The 21,146-nt window shown below is 40.4% G+C and overlaps 1 protein-coding gene across 2 annotated transcripts in view; it reads left to right on the forward strand.

The window, feature by feature from the left end:
- Positions 1-21,146, forward strand: part of UNC5C (unc-5 netrin receptor C) — a 369,634-nt gene that overhangs the window by 291,658 nt on the left and 56,830 nt on the right. For both annotated transcript variants that reach the window (XM_059665102.1, XM_059665093.1), the window contains exons 5-7: positions 7,082-7,262; positions 8,479-8,646; positions 11,149-11,313. In XM_059665102.1, coding sequence (XP_059521085.1) covers positions 7,082-7,262; positions 8,479-8,646; positions 11,149-11,313 — 514 coding nt within the window. The remainder of the gene's footprint in view (positions 1-7,081; positions 7,263-8,478; positions 8,647-11,148; positions 11,314-21,146) is intronic.

The following is a 21,146-nucleotide window of genomic DNA, read 5'->3' on the forward strand; positions in this document are numbered from 1 at the left end:
TGCTCCGCTCCCCCTGACAGCAGTTAACACCCAACTCTCCAGGGCCCAGACTCCCAAGATGCTCCACGCCTGTGCCAGAGAACCTGCTTTGTCCTCTTCCTCGCACGTCCTCCTCATCCTCCACTGTCCTCTTTGCCTTCCCAGTAAGCTTAATTTCACCCCTCAGAAAGTAGTTCAGACATTCCTTGCTCTCCCCACATTACTTGAACCTCAATTTACTTTCACCCGGCACATGTGTGTGTGGTTTTTCTATCACACTGTGTATAGCTTTGTCTTCTTACCCAGAGCTCCACAAAGCAAGCACGTATCTGACTAGTTCCTTTGTCTCCCTGAGCTTGACACAATGCCGGACACATAGTAGGTATTCAGTATTTGTGGAATATAATTGAAATCACAAGATGCCTAACTCTTCGTCTGTTGAAAATTAAAATTCTTTGGAAGCTGTGTTGTAAGCTCAGGTTTACCATGAGCACCTAGGTTCTGCGTTTACTATGTGAAATTCTGTAATAATGACTCAAACATCTTTTCCCCCCAGCAAGCACCTAGGTATCATGTGGTCTAGGGAGTTCTGCCACTTTCAAAGACATCTTAGCTACACATTTATAACTTTAGATTTATAAATGGCAGAGAAACATGGGGGTTTTCCCAGCATAACGATAGAGGCCTTCCTCTACCTCAGAATTTCTCCAATGAGTCCACTTGGAATCCAGGCCAGCTCTATAGGAATTTTCTTCAGGCAGCGGAGATGTGTGTCCTTAATCTGAAGCAGAACTTAGTGAGAAAGGGCGTTTAAAATATGTTCAATATTAATTTTGACAGTTAAAGCACCAAGTTGATAGAGACCTAAAAATGCATGTGCTTAAACAGACTTGATCCCACTACATGTCTTGTTGTTCATACATTCAGAGACACTAATTAAGCACCTACTATATGCCAGTTCCAGGCCTCAGGGGATATAACCATGATCAAAAACAGACCAAGTCCTTGCCAGGTAGCTCAATTGGTTGGAGCATTGTCTCCTACATCAAAAGGTTGTAGGTTTGATTCTCAGTCAGGGCACATACAGGAGGCAACTGATCAATGTTCCTTTCACTTCTCTTCTCATCTCTTTAATCTCTCTCTCCCTCCCTCTCTCCCTTCCTTTTTCTAAACATATCCTCAGATGAGGATAAAAAACACAGACTAACATTTGTGGAGCTTAAATTCTGGTGGAAGAGACAATAATAAAAAAATATATATATAGACTATATGAGAAGGTGAATGAAAAGTGCTATGGAGAAAATTAAGGAAAAGAGGGGGAGAAATTGGGGGCATAGGCAGAGGGAGATGTTGCTGTTTTAAAGGTTGATCAGGAAGTGACTTGCTGAGGTGACATCTGAATAAAGACCTGAAGGAGGGAAGGGAGCAAATCGTGTAGATACCTGGGTTGTGACTGTTCCAGGCACGCACACCAGCAGACTCGAACCACCAAGGCAGAAGCACCCCCTGATGTACATAAGGGCCACCAAAGGAGCTGACATGCTAAAGAGAAGAGAGACAGGGAGGGAGTACCGTCATGCGCCACATCACCACATTTAGGTCAACCATGGACCCCACATATGGACCCCAGAAGATTATAATTTCTATCATCTAATGACACCCTAGCCATCATACTGTTCTAGTGCAATGCATTACTCAGGTGTTTGTGATGATGCTGGTGTAAACAAACCCACTGCGCTGCCCATTGTATAAAAGTATAGCACATACAATTCTGTACAGCACGTAAGGCTTGATAATGATAATAAACAATTGTTACTGGTTTGTGTACTTACTATACCATAGTTTTTATCATTACTTTAGAGTCTACTCTTTCTACTTATAAAAAAAAAAACTGGACTAGAGATAAATTTAGAAGTCATTTGCATGGGACTGGATGAGTTCATCAAGGAAGTGAATATGGATAGAAAATAGAAAAAAGAAGAGGTCCAAGTTCTAGTGCAAGGACTCCAAGGATGGAGTCCACTCAGGGAACAGTCCTCAGCCCAAGAAAGCCATGGGGGATGGGATGAGGTAGGACAAACACCGGGAAAGTGCCATGTCCAGGGAAAGCAAGTGAGGAGAGACGGACCAACCAGGTCAGACACTGCTGCTGAGCCAGGTAAGGAGAGCAGGGAGCCTCACCAGCACGTCTAACGCAGTGAAAGTAATTGATGCCTTGAAAAGAGCAGCTCTGTGAAATGGTGGAGGCGGATGAGAGTAGGTGCAGTAGCAGTGAAGAGGAAAGGAATTGGAGAGAGTGAATACAAACAACTCTTCCAAGGCATTTTGTGAGGTGAGCAGGAAAATGCAGGGGCAATAGAGGCAGAAATGAGTGGGAGTGACTGTTTTGCATTGTGAAAATAACTGCATGTCTGAATGCTAATGGAAATGATTCAGTGGAGAGGGGAAATGAGTGATTTAAGAAAGAGAGAGAAGAGAATTGCTGGGCTCCCCCTTGAATAAGAGAGGGCAATGGGATGCAGAGTACACGTGCGAGGTGACGGGAGCACAGAGAGCTGACCCAGTAACAAGACAGACTGAGCAGAATCGAGGTGGGCAGGCAGACGGCGGAGCTTCGGAAGATGTGATTGTCAGTGTTCTCAGCGGTGTGGAAACTTGGTCATCAGCTGAAAGTGATGATCCAGGCGGAAGCAGTGTTTAAGGTGAGAGGAGGTGTGAAATAGCTGTCTAGGAGTGCAGGACGGTGAACAGAAAATGGAAATAGAGTGTGGTTGTTTTTGGCAGAATTAAGGGTCCACTTGAGTTCTGTTATCATGACTTTAAGATACGCCCACAGCCATTTTCCACTGCCAGGATAAACAGTGGTGTAGGGAAGAGTGAGCAAGTGAGAACCATGCAGTGAAAAAGGAACGAGAGACTTGAGGGTATAATTCAAGGGATTGTAGGAAAAGTCCAAAATTTACACTTGACAAAAAGGAATAGGGACCATGAGAGGGTGAGAGATAAATTGGTAAGTTCAATAGCTTGTGGGTCCTGGTGCGGGTTTGTTAAAATAGGAGTCCTAGAGAGAAGAAGCAGGAAAGACAGAAAATGGTGATGAGAGGATATTGGAACTGGTTTAGGAAGGTTTGCAATTACTGGTAAAGACAAGAGCTAGGCCAGTTATGCTCACACTTCAATGTGCATATAAATCCCCTGGTGATATTATGATTTGCATTTTGATTCAGTAAGTCTAGGGCAGTGGTCGGCAAACTCATTAGTCAACAGAGCCAAATATCACCAGTACTTCTTCAAAATAGACTCGCCCAGGCAGAAAACCAACTCTGCGCATGGGCCACGAAGTTTCAATCGCACTGTATGTGCGTGCCAGCGTGGTATTTTGTGGAAGAGCCACACTCAAGGGGCCAAAGAGCCGCATGTGGCTCGCGAGCCGTAGTTTGCCGACCACAGGTCTAGGGAGACAGAGCCTGGGATTCTGCACTTCTATCAAATTTCCAGGTAACGTAGATACTGTTGGTTCACGATCTCACTTGAAAGGCAATGGTCCAGTGTGGTATTCCTCAACCCTCGCAGCAAACCACAGCCCCCTGGGGAGTTTGAAAAATACTCTTGTTCAACTAGTCTTGACCAGTGAATCAGAGTTTCTCTGGGTTGGATTTAGAATTGATGTATTGTACATGTCCTCCATGTACAATATTCTGCAGTGAAGTCAGGGTTGAACACCTCTGTCCTGGAATATGTGACTGTGAGTGTAGTTGACTTAGCCGTCAAGGGAGGATTATGGAACTGAGGGGCCAAGATGTTGGAAATGTCATCTTTTGATTATTAAAATCATCAGAAATTATGACGGAAGTTGTGCTGGATAAAATGACTGTGAACCCAGAGGTATGTAGATGACTAAAAAAATATGGGAATTGGGTGACATAATCTGATGGTATGAGATGTAGAGCAAAGGTGTTTGGCCGGAACAGTCGGGAATAGACAATGCAGAAGCAGGAGGACACTCACTGGAGCCCCGGGCGCAGTGGTGTGTTGATTTGGGGAACGTCCCACATTTGAGTTGAGTCCAGAAGAACAGTAGCATCATGGAGAGAGTGGTTTTCAGTGAGAGGAAAGTGAAGAAAACGATCTGAAAGGAAATGGAAATTTGGGAGGATTTTACTACTCCAAGGCCGGATGGAAAGGCTTTGAGGGTTTGGGAGGAGGGGCGATGGGGATGTGTAGACAGGATGAGGGTTTAGTACAGGGGGGAGCGATGACCTTTAGACTGGTCCTGAGCTCCTCGTGCAGACGGTGGCCTCAAAGCAGGACATGTGGCATGACTGGGAGTACTGCAATGTGCAGAACGGAGAGGGAGGGTCTTATTCGCAGCTGGAGAAGTCCTGGGCTCCCCTCTTCATTTCTACAGGTATTTTCTAGCAGTACAACCCTTCGTTTCTTCAGACAAAGGCATACAAATGAGCCAGTGTGGAAAACAGATCAAAGAGGAGCCTCTCTGGTTAAAGTCAGAGTTCAGGGAGGAGGGCAGTGCCCCCCAGCAATACTGGGGCTCCTTAGGGATCCTCAGGGCTCAGGCCATAATCCCCTCTCCAAGGTTGGTAAGAAAGGAAAAGGCAGCCATGTACTGTATAAGAAAGTAAAGGCCATATACCCAATAATCATGTAAGTCTTTTTAAATCTCTTGTCAACTATTCCAATTGAGCTCTTTCCCCCATGTAATAAACTCTTCAAATAAAAAGTGGCTCGCAATATCCCTTGGGATTCTTGATGTTGTTTCTGACCAGGATAATGATACTGTTGTTAACGGATATTACATGCATAGAAGAAACCATGGTTTTGAATAGTCAAGACTTAGGGCAGGTTCTCCAGAAGCAAATCATGAGGCAAAGATTTAAATGAAAATGGTTTTGTTTGTTTGTTTTAATTTTTAAGTTTTTTCAAAATATTTCTTTATTGATTTCAGAGAGGAAGAGAGAAGGAGAGAGAGAGATAGAAACATCAATGATGAGAGATTATCATTGATTGGTGCCTTCTGCACACCCCCCAATGGGAATTGAGCAGCAACCCAGGCATGTGCCCTTGGCTGGAATCGAACCTGGGACTCTTCAGTCCACAGGCTGACACTCTATCCACTGAGCCAAACCGGCTAGGGCTGAATGCAAGTGATTTTTATGGGTGCACTTCCAGGAGAGCCTCAGAGGTGGAGCAAGCAGGAGAGAAAAGGAGAATACCAGAAAAAAATGTGCATTCAGGTGGAGGCTCAAGGAGATAGTTTCAGCGTAACCCTGCAAGGAGAACTCTAGAGAGTAACAGCTCAGATTCCAACTGGGATTAGCCAATTTCCTAAGGCTTTTTCCACACTCTGTAAGACATTGTGGAGGGGGAAATTGGGGAGGGAAGTGTGGGGGAGCGGGGAACCCCTAGGCACTTCCAGACAAAGCGCCCAGGAGCCTGATGGCTGCTCTTTAGAACACAGTCGCAGGTATAGGTCCTAAAATGCATAGATAAGCTAGGTAATGATTAGATTAAGATGTCCATGTCAGCTTTCAATGACTGTCAAGTCGATTTCTGACACTGTGACTTTTGCTACTTTCCCCTTGCACTTCTAGCAAGATCACATTACCACACACACAGGCCAAAGGTGAGGACATCCAGGTCAAGTAAGTATGAGCATCTGATCAAATATGCATCTCCAAGGATGGCCCTGACTGAACGTGCAGTCTGTATGTGAGGGCAAAAGGCATGTTTTAAAGCTCCACTGTTTTAATGGGTTCTGTTCTCATTCTCACATCCATTACTGTCAATACCAAGAATGGTTAACTACTTCACAATGTACATTATTACAAAGAGTTGCTCTTATCTACTTTCTCACATTTTTTTTTCAGGATTGTTGTTGGTTTTTGTTTTTCTCTTTAAATTGTGGCCTCTCTTCTATGGATTAGAGGAGCATTATCTTAGAGTCCCGGGGTTAGATTTAATTTAGAGCTTTGCATTGTCAAGCCCACTGACAGACTGAGAGATTAATTTCCAGACCGCCTGTGGTACTAGAGAAGCTGCTTAAGATTTTGAAAATGGCAACACTGTTGACTCCCTACCCCTGAAGGTTACCTGCATTCACATGCCCACTAATGCTAAAGGGATGTTGAAATGTGGTAAATATCAATGTTGTTTTCCTTTATGGAAAAACCTGTGCATGAGGGAGAGGGGTTGGAAAAGAAGCGATTTACAGGACAAGAAATGGTTTCTCCCTCATAGGGCCGCTTATACACATGCATCTCCCTCTTTTCATTCTGCAGGGATAACATCTCGGTTGCTCAGTTGGTATTAATTGCATAGAAAATTGATCAGTTTACTAGTTTTGGACAGTCGTGTCTGCCATCAGGTTTCCCCAGAAGCAAACCTTAAGCCAAAGATTTGCTGCTAGTGATACACAAAGGGAGAGATTTGGGTATGACTTCCCTGCTATTTGAATTATATTGAGAGTTGGTAGAAAATCTTTCCCCCCGCCCCCCCCCCTCCCCCAACTATTTTGGCTCAGATGCATCTCCAAGTATGTGTTTACAGCATTTTAAAGTGAATGCATTTTCAGGGAAATCTAGTCCATATGTTTCAGGAAGGGCTACGCGGAAATCATCCAAATGTTCTTTTATTAGAGCAACATGTGGGAGCTGCTCTCCAGCTTTTCACGTCGTTCTTACACTCTCCCCCCGGGAAAAGCTGCAGGTTGGTGGCCACAAGTAAACAAATCAAATAGCAAAAGGTGTGAGTTCAGTTGGAAATGCATAGCCTATTATCTTTGATTGGGTTCGGAACTTGGCAGGGGCACCTTCCCTGTTCCTGCCTGCAGGGCAAAGTGAAAACAATTTGAACACTGCATTTCCCCGCGGGTTCATTGACATTTGAGAATACCGCAGCACAGACAGAATCAGCATGCCTGGCAGGTGAGCAATACTTCACATGACCTCCCAAAGTTACTTCCTCCCTGTTTGCAGAAGTTCAGAGCTCAGGGCAATGTTATACATGTTGCAAAACCCAAGTTAGGACAGGCAGCCGTCTGGGGATACATACGGGGAAATTATCTATTTGTCTTGTGCCTCTTTAGGTGGAATGGTTGAAAAATGAAGACATAATTGACCCAGTTGAAGATCGGAATTTTTATATTACTATTGATCACAACCTCATCATCAAGCAGGCCCGCCTCTCAGATACCGCAAACTATACATGCGTCGCCAAAAACATTGTTGCCAAGAGGAAAAGCACCACAGCAACTGTCATCGTCTATGGTGAGTGAGCTTTTGGGGTCTCAATCTAGTTCATGTCGAAGTGCAGGTGTCATTTTGATTTTAAAACATCAGATGAGCGGCCCCTTGGCAATCCTCATGGCTGGTCTCTTCCTGCTGCTCACGTGGACAGTGAGGTTTCACTGCTTCCCTGATGCTCATGGGAAGACTGGTCTTGGAAATTCCTAGTCCTTTGTCAGTCAGTTTATAAGAAAATGAAGGAAATCTGCCTACGTGCCAGCTGCTTTCCTGAGCCCTCCTCTCTCCCTGCCCTGGGCCACCAGGATACAGAGCGAATTTGGAGAGAAGATGCTTAAAGCAGTCTGTTGCCTCTTCTGTGAACCTTGGCTCAGTCCAGTGATTGCAAAACCCCAGGTAAACTGGCGCTGACATGTCCCCCTACACATCAGAGCAACTTGAACTTCCTGGAACTTGCTTTCCATGCTCCATCAAGGCATTCATAGCGAGGAGTGTTTTCCAGAGTAAGATCTCCGAGGTAGGTAATGAGCAAAGTGTAAGAGTGTAGGCTTCACAATCTCATCTATGGTGACATCTCCATCGAACACCATAATTAGCTCTCATATACAAAATAGGTGTTCATTTCAATTACATCAACTAGTCGCCAATTCAGTCACATGGCTACTCAATTAGTAAAAAAATCCAGCAATATAAGATTTTATTTTTTTGACCAGGTTCAGTGGTTCCTTAATGAAACTGACGAAAAGTTGCACAGTTTGTATATGCTAAAGAAAAGTAATCAATCATCTGGTATTAAGACAAGACGGAATGATCTTACTCAGCTCCCATGTTTCAGATCCACTTACAGCCTTGGCATAAGGATGTGAACATTTATTATTTGAGATTAGCCGTCAAAAGTAGTTTTTAGAGCTTGACTAGGTAAGGGGATGTATTTTGTTTTAAAAAGAACAATAGCCAAGGAAAGGAGAACACAATCCTATTTGCTTTTCTGAGCAGGTGAGTAAACATTGGTAATTCATTTTTGTTTCTGCTTTTTTTTTAATCTCTGTGCTTAGATTCTTTGACTTCGTGATGAAACTTTGAATGATATGAAGTCCACGGTCTCTTCTAGCTTTGAATTTTAGATTTTTTTATGATCCCTTGGGGAATAAGTTTGTGTCGATGTGTGGTGTGTGGTTTGTGCGTCTGTGTGTGCGTGCACAAACATGTAACCCACATGTTATTCTTTACCTCCTCCCAGTAAACGGTGGCTGGTCCACCTGGACAGAGTGGTCTGTGTGTAATAGCCGCTGTGGACGGGGGTTTCAGAAGCGCACGAGGACCTGCACCAACCCAGCACCCCTCAACGGTGGTGCCTTCTGCGAAGGGCAGAGCGTGCAGAAAATAGCCTGCACCACGTTGTGCCCAGGTAAATAAACCAGCGCTCTCGTTCCAACTGTCTCCTCCCATCCCAGAGATGCATTTAAGGGATCTACACAAGCCTTCTCCTTGACCTGCATGTGCCATAAACATTATTTAAATGCATCATCCCATTCGATGCTTACATTGCTGGGAAATCAAATATTTTCCCCCAAAAGAGTACTTAACTTTATTACCGAGCCATGAAAAATCATATAAAACAGGAGAGTAAACACGCGTCAACAGAATCCCTCTCTATTACTAAACAAAACTGCTGGAGCCAAGATTGCAGGTTCTGTAATTCAAGAGATTTGAGCACCACTGAAAACCACACATTTTAGAAAGAAAGAAAAAAAAACCCTTGATCTCCAGAAAGCCATGGGAACTAATTGGAACTAAAACCCAGATAATGTTTAGTCGGAAATATTTGATATTTGGTGTCAGTTTCTGGGCAAGAGCAAATAAAACATTTGGACTGAATGAAAAGGAAGTCTAAGCTTTGAGACACATGAGCTAATGGATTTTGAAAATACAACGCAGTCAGCACTTCATTATGTGTACAGGTTGGCCACCTGTTTTGTGAGTTATGTGCAGTAGTACCTATGCCCAGATTGCATCCGGTGGCTCTGAGCATCTCTCTGTGCTATTTTATATTGTCACCTGCTCTTATCCCCAGGTAACTGAAGTTAACACCCACTAAAACCAAAACTCCCTAAGCTCTAATCAATAAGTTGAAAAGTTTAGCTAGAGTTATTTTGAAATAATCCATAAATTTAGTGCACTCCATCGAGGTAGCTATTATATTGTCAATTTCATTGTTTCAATACAGTCTTTTTGCTTCCCTTTATTTTGCCTAGTTTTTGTTTGGTTTATCCTTTAGTACAAACTTTCTGAGAGATGGGCTGAAGAAGTGAACTGAAATAAAAACATAATCTATATTTTATATTTCTGTGTTGATTTCCAAATATCAAAATAGCAACCTACCCTTTGAGAGCTTTTATTTATGGAACAAATTTTGACACCCAGCTAGGTTTACAATTTCAGGATTCTATCTTGTACTCTTAAATATTTTACCTACATGTTGACTCCCACAATTAAAAATGCACTGAGCTTTTTGAGTGAAATAGAAATGTGTGAGTGTGTAATTTGGAATGGTCTAGGATCTAAGGCTCTAGGTCAAAGCAAATGCCTTTTCTTCAGATAGCTGGGAGCTGTTTATATAGGCAGCTCTGTACCATTAAAGTATTAATGCTTTCATCATTTTTTCATGTGGGCATGTTTATATCTCTATACATATGCATAATATATTTACACAATTTGAATGTAAAATCATATCATAAACTATTAAAATTTATATAATTTCTATCAATATGCAGGTATAAGATTCTATGTATATTAGATGTTCAATAAATTTACTACATATTTTTAAAATTAGGAATGGAAATTGTTTTTAAAATAGAGATATCTCAGTTCATTATCATTGAAATTACTGCCAAGCCAGCCACCAAAAATAGGAAGAAAGTGAGTCAATTCTAAATTACCAAATCATGGCAGAAAATTAAAAATGACTACATATATATTTTTTTAAATATATTTTATTGATTTTTTACAGAGAGGAAGGGAGAGAGATAGAGAGTTAGAAACATCGATGAGAGAGAAACATCGATCAGCTGCCTCCTGCACATCTCCTACTGAAGATGTGCCCGCAACCCAGGTACATGCCCCTGACCGGAATCTAACCTGGGACCTTTCAGTCCGCAGGCCGACGCTCTATCCACTGAGCCAAACCAGTTTCGGCGACTACATATATTTTTAATAAAAATAGAAATGTATACATCATAAAATAATGGACTGGAATCATCAAATAATAAATGGAAAATTGTCTTTTTAAGAAAGCATTGAAGATCTCAAGAGAATCAATTAGCCCAGATGAAAAAATAAAAGAGGCATATAGGATATCGATAGATGATAGATAGATAGATAGATAGATAGATAGATAGATAGATAGATAGATATTGATGCATGATACATGGATGGATAGATGAATGGATGGAAGAGTGGGTACATAGGTAGATTTCCTCCCAACTCAACCAACCATTTCTCCCACACAAATTAACTGTACCCCTCATATGACACTATGCATAAAGGAATTTGGGGTCCAAAAAGAAGCCCCCTAATTTTCAACACAAAATCCAGAAGTTTACCATTTGATAGAGAAAGGGGCAGCACCATGACTTACTTTCATACAGCTTTGGTGGCAATTCTGGTCCTGTGTGTCCCTTTAAGCCTCCCTTGCGTGTCCCTGAGGAAGCAGTCACACAGCTCACAGGAGAGCTCACAGAGCTCAGCAGGTGTGCGCAGAGCATGGTCCACTTCCGCAGCTGAGAGAGATCCAGTACGCCACGGGGGCATTTTCTTCAGCTTGTGTGTTTGCTGTATACTTGGGCTCAGCTCCCCTCTGCCCTCAAAGCTCCTGTCCCTTTGGCCTGACGCTGGGTTTTCTCTGTGGCAGTGGATGGCAGGTGGACCTCCTGGAGCAAGTGGTCTACTTGTGGGACGGAGTGCACGCACTGGCGCAGGAGGGAGTGCACGGCGCCCGCCCCCAAGAACGGAGGCAAGGACTGCGATGGTCTGGTCTTGCAATCCAAGAACTGCACTGATGGGCTCTGCATGCAGAGTAAGTCTGTGTCAGCCGAGGACACACCGGGGAGATGTGAGATTTAACCACTTGGAATTGTTGGCAGGAAATATGAGAAATGAAAAATTATTTCAACAACAAAAACTTCAATAATATACCAATATACTAGTTATCTCCCCAAATTGGAAAAGGTAGACTCCCAGGAACCAAAGGGAATAACTGTGCCCAGTTGACAAGTGACAGAGTGTGATTTGCTCACATTTCCAGGCAGGGACTGCCATTCTTTCCAGACCCAGGACCACTACTCAGTTTTGTGAGAGTGCACCAAGGGCACCCTAACCTCCTCACAGTCACATGGCGTCCAACACACAAGCTATTTATTCCTAACCCACGGCTGTGACTGAACTAAGGTCCCTTGGATATGTCATATATATATATAGACAGGAAACATTTCTGCAGGTAGATTTACCAATTTACACATACTTAATGGGAACATCTTCACAGCTCCTTGAAAATGCTGGGTTTTGTTAGAAATTATGTTTTTTGAAAGGAAACAATGTTAATAAAACATTTTTAAAATAGGCATAGAAGGTTGGCGTACGAATACAATGGGTGCTTTAAGCTAAATTGTCACCATTTCTCATGGCTTCATTCCTTAGGTTTTCTTAATGAGATGGTTGTTTGATTTCCATACCTACAAAGTCTTACCTTTTTATTAAGGAGCCTTTATATATACAAAATTTACCACCTCTTTCATGACCATGAATTAAGATACTAAGATTTGTTCTGCATGTACACCTATACAGAGGAATAGATCAAACAATGTGATATCTTTATATCTTAAACCAATGGAAGACAAATGTTGACATTTCTTAGAATACATTACACATTGCTTATAGAATCAAAACAACCAAATATATCTGTATAGAAGTTTTTACGAATAAAATAATTTATTTTTACCATTTTTATGATATTCTGTTTACCTTCCAGAATCAATACCCACAGGGACCTTTTAAAAAGAAACCTTACTTAAAATACTAGTAAATATGTAATTATATTGCTGACACAGAATAAAAATCCAATAGGCCTTTTATTTCTCTGTCCACGGTAGGTTACATTCTTTGAAAGTGGGCTGCTGCTATATGTAAAAAGCACAGCTTCTGGTTATGATTTGGGGACTGCATCTCACTAAGTTTGTACCCAAAATGCAGCATGGAAGTAACACAGCTGTTTTACTAACCATTTATCCAGACATGCAGGATTTGTTCCTCTAGGCATGGTTTGAGTGAGGATTAAAGTAAAAACATATGTCACACGAGTTCTTCTTTTAGCATTTTAATGATATATTATTCTTTAGTATTTGACAAACTGATTCATGTGATCAAACACAGCAAAATTTGAGGTTGTTTCTCTCTCTCTCTCTCTCTCTCTCTCTCTCTCTCTCTCTCTCTGTCTCTCTCTCTCCCTCCCTCCCTCTCCCTCTCCCTCTCCCTCTCCCTCTCCCTCACTTCTTCTTTCCTCCCTCTCTCCCTGTCTCAATATTATATTTCAACTCTGGGTGATTTAATTGCCTGCTGCTTCCACTGTGCATATTTAAAATTTCCCAAAGCAACCTATTTAACAAGGAATACAAAGCCGCAAGACAGAACACTGGGCCTTTTATTAGTTACACAAAATGGCACATTCTAAATTATGACATTTTTCAGATACAAACATGAGATATTCTAATTAATACTTTCAGACATAGCATTCCCTTAACGCCTAGCTTATTTCTTCCAGCATTAATGGGATTTTTTCTTATGATTGGATGCTTGCCAATAATGATGGCATGAAGTGTGTATGTAAATAAGGAAAGGGAATGAAGCTACAAGAGAGTTTTTTGGTTGGTGTTGTTTGTTTCTGTTTATTTTTTATCAAATCTCTTATTAGACTGAAACATTTGGGTGTTTGGATTAAAATCAGTTAAAAATCTATTTTCTTTTACAGTTTTGCTTTGCTATAGTAACAGCCCCCATTAAGTCAATAAACTCTTTTTCATCTGCCTTCTATGTCTATTCTAGTGCAACAGAGAACTGTAGTCTATATTATTGATTTCCTCCCTGATAAAAAGCACAGAAATATTGCTGCACTGTGTAATTATAATATTTTACAGTGAAAGCAATAGTTTCTGTTTACCAGTAAACTGGGTGTTTCTGACATAATGTTGTTGCCAAATTCTTGCAAAGAATTATTATTGCTCTTTGCCTTTCTTTTGGAAAACAAAAGGTTTTCTCACAGTGAAAGTACTAAGCTTGTAAGAAGGACAGGCCTGTATTAAGAAAAAGTATGGGAGTAGAAAAGACAGACAGAGAGTTGCAATTGACGGCTAGGAATTATCATTTAATGTCTATTTACTTCAGGAGAATTAGTGTCTTCAGTGCATGAATAAATAGTTCTTCATCAGAATTGCAATATTATCTCAAAATAAAGCTAGCCTATTTACCATGGAGCCAAGTGCGCAATACAACCTCTGAATTCACTTGATATTGTCAAATATAGATAAGCTGCTGGGTAGGGCAAATTCAGAATTCATAATGGATGTCAGTAGAGTTCAGAGTTACCTAGGTAACCTAGTGTAGTATATTTTAAAAGCCAAAGTGGTAGTCAAAAGCAATACAATGTAGAATATATGGAAAATATCACTGTCAATGCTTATTCACTAATTTGTTCAAAACAGTTGTATTCAGACACATTGCTTTCTTATTTATCTCCCATATTATAAACTTACAAACACCTTTTACTCAGATATGTAGAAATCTTGGATAACATATTAAAACCTAAAAGACTTACATACATATGGTGTATGTGCATCTGTGTGTGTGTTGGAGGGAGGGAAGGAGAGAAAGAGAAATGGAGGGGGGGAGAGAGAGAGAGAGAGAGAAAGAGAGAGAGAGAGAGAGAATCAAGTTCAAGAGAAAGACGGGGGATTCCCCAAGTGCTAGAAATGAAGCAGGAACTAAAAGCTAGAGAAGTAATGTTCTGAGTAGACCCGGGAATAACCAAGAGGGCCTTGAACATGGCTGTGGGATGAAAGCTATACCCTCATTGGGCATGGATGCGGGGTTGGGAGTGAGGGCTTCAGTTTTGGCACAGAGGTGGAAGCCCTGAATTCGCAAGAGCCTGAGGCCAGGAGCTGAAAGCAAGAACCCTGCATAAAGCTGGGTTTCATAAATGGCAGCTCCTTCCATGAAAAATAACTAAAAAATATTTACCCACCAACCTAGGGAAGCCACAGGAAAATTCATGGCAGCGAAAAGAAAAATAAATAAAACCTATAGTAAAACCACAGTCCTACACCCAGCTTTGGAATGGAGTCTAAGTACAGGGGGCCAAAACTAAAAGATGTGTAATTTACATATTTGGTAAAACTTCTGAGGTACCAGCAGAGCAAACAGCAAGCCCATATATATATATATATATTTCATAGTGGAAGGGAGAGGGAGAGAGAGATAGAAACATCAATGATGAGAGAGAATCATTGATTGATCGGCTACCTCCTGCATGCCCCGCACTGGGGATCAAACCTGCAACCGGGGCATGTGACCTGACCAGGAATCGAACTGTGACCTCCTGGTTCATAGGGCGACACTCAACCACTGAGCAACACTGGCTGGGCACAAAGCAAGCCATTCTTTAGAGTTCTTTCCACAACCCAAGTGCATTGGTCTATGATAAAAATAGCTCCATCTGGAAAATGAGCTTATAATACAAAGTTTCATGTCACCCAAGGGAACAGTCTGCTTAAAGGAGAGTCCGCAACATAATGTATGGGTGAGTTAGCACTCTCGTAACATGGATTCCTAGGGCAATCTGAATGAGACTATAAAATAAATAAAAACAAAAACTGTATTTTAAAAGGAATATAAGCACAAATGGAAGAATAGGCTATTGTAAAAAGGGCAGTCAGATTTAGGAAAGAAATCAAGTGGAAACTCTACAATTATAAACATGATTAAAAGTTACAACTCAATAGATTAAAAATCAGATCAAATTAGAGAAAGCTTTAGATAAAGTTAGAGAGAAAATTAGTAAAATGAAATGTAGAGCTCATGAAACTTCTCAGAATACAGGGGGGAAATATAAAGTGAGTGATTATATAAAAGGGAAGCTAAAACCCACGGAGGATAAAATGAGGATAACCACAATTTACTATGCAAGGGAGTGAAATTGAAAATATCTTCGAACAATCAGGAGGGCTTGCCTTAGCCAGTCTGGCTCAATGGATAGAATGTCAGCCAGAGGACTAAAAGGTCCCAGATTCGATTCTGGTCAAGGTCACATGCCTGGGTTGCAGGCTGGGTCCACAGTAGGGGGCGTGTAGGGGCAACTGATCAATGATTCTCTCTCATCCTTGATGTTTCTATCTCTGTCTCCCTCTCCCTTCCTCTCTGAAATCAATTAAAAAAAAAAAAAAAAAGAGGGCCTACTACTCACAAACTCTCATTAGTAAATTACCAAACTATAAAAACTGATTATTTTTAAAAAGGGAGAACCTAATAAAGGGGAATTTGAAGATAAGATGAAATTAAATTATAGATAATAGTAGCACAGAATATGGGAAGGTGTGACTGAGTTACAATTTTCTAATTCCATATCTTGTTCAAGGAAAGAACAATAATACTACCTGCATTAGACTTTACAGATAAGACTGACTACACACATAAAAATTGAATGCATAAATTCAAAATAAGATTTTTAAGGACCGAGCAGGAACAATAAAGAAAGAACAAAAAATGTGGTAAATTAAAACAATAAATGAGATGTATGCATCAGGGATCGTCATAAATCAGGGATAACAATGTAAATGAATTCAATTCACCTGTTAAAGGAAATTCAAAATTGTAGTAGGAAAAGAATCCAGTTTTATACTGTATATGAGAGAAATAATGAAATCATAATTAAGAGAAAGACTGACAGGTAAGAAGTGGAACTTCTAATAGAGTTCAAACTTTATTTATAAAGTCCAATTAATGTCTTTGACTAACTGATTGGGCTATTCCTAATTTAATTTCATTTCCCATTGTGCTTAAGTAATACATCTTGGAGGTTTTGTTTACTTGCAATTTTAATTTAGATTTTTCTTGACTTTATCATTCTTAGAATGTTTAATTTTCCATTGGATATTTAATCAAAAGTTTTCTAAATTGTTTACCTGGCTATTAGTTGTTTGTGTAAGAAGTCTTAGAAATCAGATGTTTCCTCAACACAAATTTAAAAATTTAAAAGGCTTACTTACAAAATTATATAGTGTGTTAAAGATATAATAATGCTAAATGCTAGCAAATGTGCAGTAAAATAGAATTTCTTGTATTTTACTAGTGGGAATACAAATTTTTACCATTATTTGGGGACATGATTTGACAATATGAATTAAGAGCTTTAAAAGTGTTCATAGCCTTTGGCCCAGTAATTCTACTTCAATTAATAAAATTTCAGTAATAAAAATACCGAAAAAGATATATGCCAAATATGTAATATTCTTTGTATTTTACTGTAAAAAAAAAAAAAAAAAAAAGCAAAATCCGAAAGTCCAATATTAGAGCCCTGGTTGAGTAACAAAAGCTACTTCCATAAATTGGAATATCATATAGCCACTAAAATATGTATATATGCTGGTTGAACAAGGAAAGTATAATATACATTTGTAGATGCATTTCATCATAAGTATCTAAAAGTAAGCGTCAGAAAAAGATGAATGGAATTTAGGCATATAAGCTTGTGAGATTATAATTGATTATTTTTCTTTTTCTTATGCACTTTATTCTCCATATTCTTTATATTTCGTATTTCATTATGTTTATATCTGTAAATGACTTTTTGAAAAAGAGATGTTGTGGATTGCCAGAAACAACTGCATATCTTATAAGCAGAGTCCCAGGATTTGAAATGTAGCAAAATCACTGATGCGTCCTGGGAATTTGGTCACATTGATTCACATTAGATTAGATTTAAATGAGATTACCAAAAATGTATTTGCACAAAATACTTGCATAAAGCTCTGCTTTATAAAACCCTAGGTAACAAGAGTTACTTATAGCCAGTAAATCAAGTGCATATATAAAAGGAATTTGAAGACATGGGGATTTGGAACTGAATTATAGTTTTGCATTATTTCCCAGGTGCCTATTTTATACACTTGCAAACACACTTATCCTTAAACTCTTTGATAAATTGGATTCATTATGTGATGCTGTGTAATTTCATTTGTGAAACAAGGTCATGGTCTTTAAGCAATTTCAGAAGCTCGACTAAGGTTTTTAGGCCATTCGTACACACTAGTTGATATTGAAGTATAATATATATCATTATCTGTTACACTGGATATATAGTTATTGGCCTGAAAAAGTAGTTCCTATATTGGAGATACTGCCTTCAAATTAAGAACTTCTAGAAATTAGTGTTATTAACACATTCTTAAAGGTTATTTAAAAACCATCAAAGTCACTTAATGTCCCAGAAAAAAATTGGACATTTTTGGTTTATAAGTACATTGTTATTTTAAAAACCATTTAAAAACTGGATTCCTTTGGTATGCTGAAGGGTATGAATTGCATTGAACAAGAAAGGGTAGATGACTTGGAGTATTTTTCACTATTGAAAATAACTGAACACACATGTCTGATATGAGAAACTTAGCATTAATAACAAATGAGACTGTTTTCACTTAATTAATAATACTGCAGAATAATGTATCTTATTCAATGGGAGATCCATTGTGCTGTGTACCCATTTAGGTTTCTTCATATCATTCCTAAAATTATATTACAATAGTCCCTGGTTTTGCCATATAGTTTTGAAATAGGATTTACTTGAAATAGTTCTGGCAAGAGAGACTGAGAGAGAGAGAACTTTAGACAAAATTGAAAAAGATACAGAAGAAGAAAAAAAGCACTTAGGACGATCTCCAAAAATGCTAAGTCAAAAAGCATATTTACCTTTTTTTCCTTTTATGTTGAAACTAGAGGCCCAGTGCATGAAATTTGTGCACTGAGATGGGGGTGGGGGGTGGGGGCCCTCAGCCTAGACTGCACCCTCTCACAGTCCGGGACCCCCCTGGACTATCAGCAGTCGGACAGCCTTAGTGCTGTCGCAGAGGCAGGAGAAGCTCCCGCCACCACCGCTGCACTCACCAGCCATGAGTCCGGCTTCTGGCTGAGCAGTGCTCTCCTGAACTGAGCATCTGCCCCCTGGTGGTCAGTGCTCATCATAGTGACCAGTCGTTCTGCCATCGGGCCAAAACCGACTCTCCAACATCCCCCAAGGATTCCTGGATTGTGAGAGGGCACAGGCCAGGCTGAGGGACCCCACTGGTGCACAATTGAGACCGGGGAGGGACCCAGAGGTTGGCCAGCTATGGAGGGACCTTGAGAGGGCTCCAGGGTGTGTCTGGCCTGCCTTGCTCAGTCCCAATTGGCTGGATCCCAGCAGCAAGCTAACCTACCGGTCAGAGCATCTGCCCCTTGGTGGTCATTGCACATCATAGAGAGCGGTTGAGCAGCCTTAGCATATAATTAGCATATTATACTTTGATTGGTTGAATGACTGACTGGCTGACCCGACACTTAGCATATTAGGCTTTTATTATATAGGATACAAGTGTATTACCAAGACCTGACAACTTGGAACTTTTATAATCTCTGTAATGAATATGTAGTAAGATCTACCTTGTCATGATTACCTTATAATGGTTCAATTCATGCTACTTTTTTATTTTCAAAATAGCAATCTGAGGACTATACATATGGCTTAGTCCAGAAATGGTGCTTTATATGTATATATGAATACACTCAATTAGATTATTACATGCTGACTCTGTTCCTGTAGACTTTAGCTTTTAATCCTATTTGAAGATTGGAATCCCATATAGGGATATGTAACAATTCAAATCTGAATTCAAAAATGCTCCTTCTTGCTGAAGAGAGTTTATGCCACAGTGGACAAATTAAAAACTGCAATTTACAAACAAGAACTGCCTGGAATTATGTCTGCATCAGTGAACTTCCTGACTTCGGGAAATTAAAATGTTATGCAGTCTGCAAATTTAGCACTTTCTCCTCATTAAAAAATTTACATGTCACACAGCTCTTCCCTTAATTCTGACATACAGAGGAAGTGGCGGAAGTCTATGTGTAAATTGTGGTATGGACACATTGCATACCCGGCTCCCCAGAATCCCAGGTGCATTTAGTGTGAGAAAATAATTTACTTTACAAATAGTTTTTTCTTGACTTCAGAATGATGTGTTTATGACCGCTATAGCAGGCATTTGAGTAGGTGCGAGTCAGTTTCCAGTGCAATTCTTGTCAGCACAGCAGTTTGATAGGGAATGCAACATTGTGAGTGTCAGCGCGTGCTTTTATCTATAGTTTGGAAGAAGTTGATGTCATAGCTGTGTCTGTACAGTCCTTGACAGGTGTAGTGTCCCAGCTGGCAAATAAATATCCTGCGTGTGGACTGGCTGCCCGACACAGTGCTCTGCTGTCTCCGGGACAGTAAGCGCGGTTTGCTTTTGCTTTTCCCCTTTCTGGTAAAACACTTTCCTGCTTTTGAAAGCAGGGATGTGGTTAGAAACTGTCACCCACAGAGACCTGTTGAACACCTAAGGAGCCCCCACACGGGTTAGTGTGAGAGGACGGATGCAAGGTCTTCAGCTTCTATGATGGAAAGGAAACTCCTAGCAATTCAAGAAAGGTGCCACCTCTGACAACCACAGTAGAGTGTGGACTCCTTCAAATTGCATGGGTGCAGGGCCAGGGCTTTCAATCACATTTTCTTTTGCCGAAAAGCCCGGCGGATAGGGTGATATATGCTAGAAGAAAGCAGCCTTTTCAGGACTCTGTTATTTTCCCACCAGATGTCTTTACTGCCATGGATTATAATGTCATTGCCTTTGGATTTAATAGTTCATTATTCTTCTTAAGGAATATTGATGGGGATAGAGTCTACTTCATTAAAAACACTTGGGCAGCTGAACTGTGGATTTGATTCAACTGTTGAGTTAAATTTCAGCCATTAATTCTTCACCTACTGTGAGTCACGAGATAAGACTTTTACATCCTGAGAGGTTAATTCCGAGCTGTTCATTTTCAGAGGGTGTGGCTGTTGCCGTCAGGAAAAAGGCCATCAGTGTAGTCGGGACAGCCTCCTATCCTGTGAAAGCTGCAGCTCAAATGACCACAGCAATTTAGGCAACTGACAGCAGTGATAAGCAAATGGTCTTTGCAATTTTTGTTGGCAAGTCATCGAATTTATGTATTCATTTATTTGGAGATCCTTAAGCCCCTGTCAATAGATAAACTCTCAGAAGAGTGGTAAATTATAATAAATGACCTGAGTGTCTTTGACAGACCTGACCTTTGACATCATTAGTGCAGTCCTGATGGGCTGGCTAGATAAGAACTGACCTAAAAGGAAAAAACAAAACCTGGACATGCTTATTCTGAATGGCCCTGGAGGTTTTCAGTAAGAACATTTGCATCAGAAGAAATGTAACCCGGGTGAGAAAAATCACATATTTTGGCTTAGGGTAAAGTCACTGGCAAAAAGAAAGACCAAGCAGCTAGGTTGAGGAGAGGGGGAAATCCATCAAGATTAAAGATTCTTCTTAACTCTAAGATCATAAAAATGAGGACAGATCTTTTGAAGTGCTCAAGTATACTTCAGATAGATGAATATGACTCAAACTCACCCAAAACTTGATGATTTAAACCAGGGGTCCTCAAACTTTTTAAACAGGGGGCCAGTTCACTGTCCCTCAGACCGTTGGAGGGCCGGACTATAGTTTAAAAAAAAAAAAAACTATGAACAAATTCCTATGCACACTGCACATATCT

This window comes from Myotis daubentonii, chromosome 1, assembly GCF_963259705.1.
Source record: "Myotis daubentonii chromosome 1, mMyoDau2.1, whole genome shotgun sequence".
Classification (NCBI taxonomy): Eukaryota; Metazoa; Chordata; class Mammalia; order Chiroptera; family Vespertilionidae; genus Myotis; species Myotis daubentonii.